Here is a 6,039-nt window from a genome sequence, read left to right on the forward strand (position 1 = left end):
TTATTTCTTTTGCTCTCTGATCAACGAAAGCTTTCATTCTCTTGGTTGTGCATTTTGATTCAGTATATCCAAATATGTGGCATTTGAAACACTTCCTGGTTGCGATGGATTTGGGAATTGATTGTTGGAATTTTAGGAATTTATGTTTTTGATATCTTCTATTATTGGTAGCATTACTTTTAGATATATCTATTGTTGGTCATTCCTATTTCATTTTTTTAAGATGGGAATTTTGTGGCTTTCCTAATGTGGTGGGCTTCACATGCTTTTCATCTTTTAACCGAGTCTTAAAATATAGAAGAGGAAAAATTATTAATTTCTACTCCAAAAAAGTACATGCTATCGGAGCTAGGGTTCACATACTGCAGACGACGGCGATATTCTTCAAAGTTTCAACTTTGTACCCACTGGCAACCGAACTTCAACTTTCTACGCACTGGCAACCGAAGTTTTATTTTTTCCTGCTTCAACAATGTGAGAACGCCTGCATTCAGGTGTACCTGAAGCATTTGAAGATGCGATTGTAAGGTGCGTAACCTGGAGCTCTCGAAGACGCGATCACTAATCACATAACTCGAAGCTTCCAAAGATGCAATCGTGAGGACGTGTGCAAAGCTGGAGCTCATCGTAGTCCGCTCGTAAACTTTTGCTTATAACCACTGCTCATACTAGAAAAATGCACGACATTCAATTCTTCTCTGTCGGGTTTTCTTAGCTACATGTTTCTTTCCTGGCTGAGCTGCTCTCTTTCGAAGTTGTAAGTCGCTTTTTCGGCCCTCTATTTCTCTCTAGCAAGTCCTTTTTTGGCTTTCTCCAGTGCTTCCTCCTGTTCTAACGGTTTCTTGACGGTGAATTTTTTCTCAACGAGTTTTTTCTCAACCTTGGCACCATTGGAATCGCGGATCGAGAGATGAACGTTGTCGGAGATATTGTGAGCATAGATTGGTTCTTCTCGCTGACTTTTATGTTTTTGGCATACAAAGGAGACATGTTAGAAGCTTCATGGTATGACATCATGATACACAATCATGCTAGAAACTTCATGGTAAACTTCTGAATTGAAAAGCAAAATCCAAACGACAAGGTCGAGTTTATCAAGCCACTGTTGGGTTAATTAAAGAGCATTTTGCAAATTTGGATGCAATCACTTTCACGAAGGAGTAAGTAGAGCACTTGCCCAAGTTGTTTCAATCTCTAAAATTGTCACTGACTCCGTTTTGCTCTTCAGTACATAAGGTTCACTCTTTAATCACTGTATTGTTAGGTGCTACTGTATTGTTAGGTGCTATTCCTAATTTTATTCATCATTGGATAAATGATTCTGGCACAACTGATTATGACTGGTTGTTCAAATTATTCTTATCATATAGACCTCGTGCAAGCAATAAAAAATGTCAAAATTGTGTATGGTTTTCTAAAAAATTGTCGGAATAAGAACTGTCAAACTCACATCACTGTTAAGCCTTCACATTGTAGCTCGGGGTATTGATATTTACAAATCACGTGTCAAAATATCTTTAGGGTGAAACCATACTTATTGCTACATCCCTCATTAATAGAATATCCAATAATGTTTTAAACTTTGAAACTCATTTTTATGTTTTTCATAAAATTTACCCTACAAATTGGCCGGTCTTTCTTATTTTTAAAGGCATTTGGGTGTACTACATTTGTTCATATTCATAGTCATAATCAAGGATAACTTGATTCCTAAACCAAAAAATGTGTGTTTATTGGCTATACTTATACACAAAAGGAGTATAAATATTTTGATCGAATTTCTAAATAAACAGTTGTTACTATGGATGTCACCTTTTTTGAATTACAATCTTTTTTTGTAACTCATCTTTGAATAGGGGGACAAAACAAACATTCAATTTTTATTTTTCATATTTTTTTTCAAACTGAAGACACAAAATAATATCTCCCTAATTTTGATCATTCAACCTGAAAATCCAAGCTATATTATATCATGAGAAATTGAGTCGAGTTTCTTAAATATTGAAGACGATTTAGATTTTTTTACAGTGTCATCCAATGATGTTCATAATTTTATAACAACTAACAAAGAGAAAAATATGAAAAAGAACTACAATATTGGTACCATTTGATATTGTCACCCTAGAACCCCCAATTTAAATTCATCAAAGGATATTTTTCTATCTTTTTTGCATTGTCCTATGGACTACTTTTCTTTCACCCACTAGTGCAATGTGTTTCTTCTTAGTTGTTCATGTCAATAGCTCTCCCGAGTGTTTATTGGTTCACAACAAATTTTTAATATATCATTTGACATATCAATTGGCTAGATTGGATAAGTAAACTAAGCACAAAGGAAAACCATCACTATAATGAATAAAAACCTATTCTAAAAGCATCCTAATATTCTACACATCACTAATTCATTACAAGACAAAGGTATAAAGGAACTACTCATAGTGCATGAAGAAAATACAACAATTCATCTTATAATAAAGCAAATCAATAGAAAATGTGTTTATAAATAGTACAAGACAATATAGAATGTAACATTTAACTTTCTCTATATGAAAAGAGGTGAAAACTCCTGCCCAAGTGATCTCTAAATGCTCCCTGCACTGCTGAATGTATTCCCTTACAAAATTTTCTCAAATCCCTCTCCACTCTCTATAAGAAAATGAAGAAAAAGTAAAACGTAATTCTAAACCCTCGTCTCCCGCCCTCCTTGGCTTCCTCCAAGTCTTCTCAATGATTAGGGGGGCTTTGTTGAACTACATCCGTAGCCTCTTAACTCCCAAATTCGTGTCAAACTAGTTACAGAAACTGCCCCGGGTAGTTCTGGTGCCTAGGCCCCCTCACTTAGGAACTAATGGCTCTGTTTGCTCTGAGAATATTGGCTCCTAGGCGCCGCTAAGTTGGTTTCAAGGCCCCAGAGTGGAGCGCCTTTGTGCCCAAGTTTGGCGCCTAGGCGCCAGTATGCTGAAACATTGTTGTTCCCCAAGTGCTCCATTTTGCCTCAATTTCGCTCCATTTCAGCTCTAATTCTCCTACCTGTTATACCTGCAAGAAAAACACAAAAATACATTTCTTTAAAGTATAATTTCATCAAAAATAAGTGTTAAATGTAAAGGAAATTAAACATGTTACAGGACATATCATAGGCCTACAAACACTTTAATTGATCCAAATCAGAAATTAAGAGATTGAAAGGAAGGTGGCCTAGTGAATACAACTCGATATTAGAAGTTGGTGTGAAAGTTAATATACTTATAGCATGCATGGCTATATATCGCATTTGCTATAAGTTTGATAAGCCAATTTATGCATTCTTCTAGACAATGACTTACTCTTTCAAAAGACCCCACAACATCATATAGAGGCATACACTTATGTAGATTGGGTGTGCTTAGTTGTTAATAGGAGATCGACTTTCTAATATTGTACTCATGTCTAGGTAATTTTTGTTACATGAAGAAGTAAGAAACAAAATGTTGTGGCAAGGAGTAGTGCTGAGGCAAAATATCAAACTATGGCTAATGGAATATGTGTGATGTTATGGCTAAAAAGAATTCTTGAAGAGCTGCAAATTTTGATAAACATGCCACCGAAGTTGTGTTGTGTCAATAAAGCTGACATCGGAACTGTAGAAAATCCAGTGCAACATGATTGCACAAAACATGTGGAGATTGATACACTTCCTAAAAGAGAAGCTTGATTGTGGAGCTATTTGCATGCTTTTCACTCCGACATCACAACAAATAACATATATCTTCACCAACGGACTTTTCAAGTTTAGTTTTGATTTCCTTGTAAGCAAGTTGGGCATGATAGATATTTATGCTCCAACTTGGGGTGGGGTGGGGTGTTAGGAATTTTAGGAATTTCTATTTTGATATTTTCTATTTTTATTGTTTTCTATTTTTAATAGTTTTATTTTTAGAATAATATATTATTGGTAAATGTTATTTCCTTTTTCTAGTATGAGGATTTTGTAGCCTTTTCAATGTGGTGGTCTTTCCCTTCTATTTATCTTGTACCAAGTCTTAGGAAATTGAAGAGGAAAAATTATGATTCCGTACGACCTCTTTAACTCAGGTTTGATCCCTACGAGGATGGATAACACATATGAAGAGTGATATTCTTAAATTAGAAACAAATTTGTTGCCATCGAAAGTGCTTAGTTTGCTCTGGATTTCATTCTAGAGTTGATTCCTTCTCACAAACATGTGTTAATTAGATACACTCAGCCGAATATGAGTAGGAGAAACAAATTACAAATTCAATGACCCGAGACTTAGTTGGCGAGAAGATTCATTCGTGTACAGTTCCGGCTTTGGTTGTGCAAAAACAGGATGTGCTTCGAAATGATAATGTCTACCTGATTAACTTACTGGAAGTTTGTAACATATTCACTACCTTCAACGTTGCTGACCTAACTCTATACTAAGAGAAAAGTTTGTAACATATTCACTACCTTCAACGTTGCTGGCGACAAAAACTTCAACGAATGAGGTTGAAGCTCCCCCACCCGACAAATTGATGCAAAGGGGTACTGCGCTGAACATCCAACATGAAAAGTAGGCATCCCAACTTCTTACTTGGACCAAATCAGTTTAGGTTTTTCCTTTGGATTGACGGTCGGCCCCCATTTATCGTATTATTATAAATATTCTTTCGTGAGAGTCTTGGGTTATTATTGTTGTGTGTTCGTTCAGGAGAACTGTTTGCTTCTCTGTTTCTCTTCTAGGATTGTATCCAAGAGTTCGAGTGATACTCCGGTGACATCCCACTGTCTTGGTGGTGATTATCTTCTCTCAACCCTTTCACATCCTTCCCATATTGCTCATCGCTCCCCGTCATCCTTCTCTGTTGCAGTTTGTTTCTTCCTGCACCTGCCTTCCAACTGCTGCCATCCACTTCTTTACTTGTTGTCGCCATCTAGAACAGGAGTTGTTGTTCCTGCCTTTTCTGGCATATCCAGCCATTGCTTCCCTCCTTCCACATTGTTGTCGCCTCCAAAACCGGCGCCCATACCCCCCTCTCACTTGCTGCCATCTTCCAGAATCTCCACTGCTTCATGCCCCTTTGCTGCCATCACCTCGACCCCGGCGCCCCTTATAGCTGCTTCTCTGGACTGGCCAAATCTTTATTGTCGCCGCTCTTCCCAGTCATCTGCATTGCATCGACTTCTGTTGTTTGCTTGCAACCCATATTATTGGAAACTTGTTTTTTTGCTTGCCAACTGCCTCGTCCACCACCCCGTCACCTTTCAAGCCCTCGCAGACCATTTCCACCACCACTCTTAGATCCAACCCTAGTTCCTAGTTGGAATTATTATCCTATTTGTTGCTGGTTGTTATGTTTTTCTATTTCTATTTATGATTATATTTTTTTTATTTGAATTCAATAATAATATTCAATTATTACGTGGTTTCTCCGCCCCATTTAAAAACCCTACGCTATGCTTTACAAATCAGTCATGAGAGCCTGTCAATATTTATGATTATTATTTCATTTGCAGATATAGCCGGCATGACAAGCGTTCAAAATTACCGAGTTGGATTTTGTCACATCTGCGTGATGCACACCTCAACCTCAGCACAGACATGGCTCTGCACATCGCACGTGAGGTGAGTCTTTCTCTTCGTTTACTGCTGGAAATTTTACATAAATACCACTTAATGCTCATGTATTTACATATATACCACCTTTCCTTTGCATGAAAAGGTGTTTTTTCACATTTTAATAGTAATTGTATTATTTTTTTATGTTTTTTTTAAATAAAGAGCAGCATACCTCTCTAATTTTATTTCATTAAAAAAAAGTTTACAAGGAAGTGAGCAAATGTACCTCTGAATCCCAAAGAAAGAAAAACTAACAGAACTCACTCAACAACCAGAAAAAAAAAAAAATTTATATGTACTTGAAGCCACAAACAATCCACACAAGTAAATAAAAAAGAAAAAGATACTAAACCACGAGAATAGAAGGAGTATCAAGCATGTCACCCCTAACCAAACAAGCAAGGACCGAAGGCAGCACGTTAGAAAAAAACCGCTC

General features: G+C 36.9%; 1 protein-coding gene across 1 annotated transcript in view; it reads left to right on the top strand.

The window, feature by feature from the left end:
* Nucleotides 1–6,039, top strand: part of LOC110033786 (DNA repair helicase XPD) — a 63,823-nt gene that overhangs the window by 57,208 nt on the left and 576 nt on the right. Inside the window, exon 11 of the mRNA XM_020737880.1 lies at nucleotides 5,501–5,609. Coding sequence (XP_020593539.1) covers nucleotides 5,501–5,609 — 109 coding nt within the window. The remainder of the gene's footprint in view (nucleotides 1–5,500; nucleotides 5,610–6,039) is intronic.

Source organism: Phalaenopsis equestris, unplaced genomic scaffold (assembly GCF_001263595.1).
Source record: "Phalaenopsis equestris unplaced genomic scaffold, ASM126359v1 Scaffold001289, whole genome shotgun sequence".
NCBI classification, from domain to species: domain Eukaryota; kingdom Viridiplantae; phylum Streptophyta; class Magnoliopsida; order Asparagales; family Orchidaceae; genus Phalaenopsis; species Phalaenopsis equestris.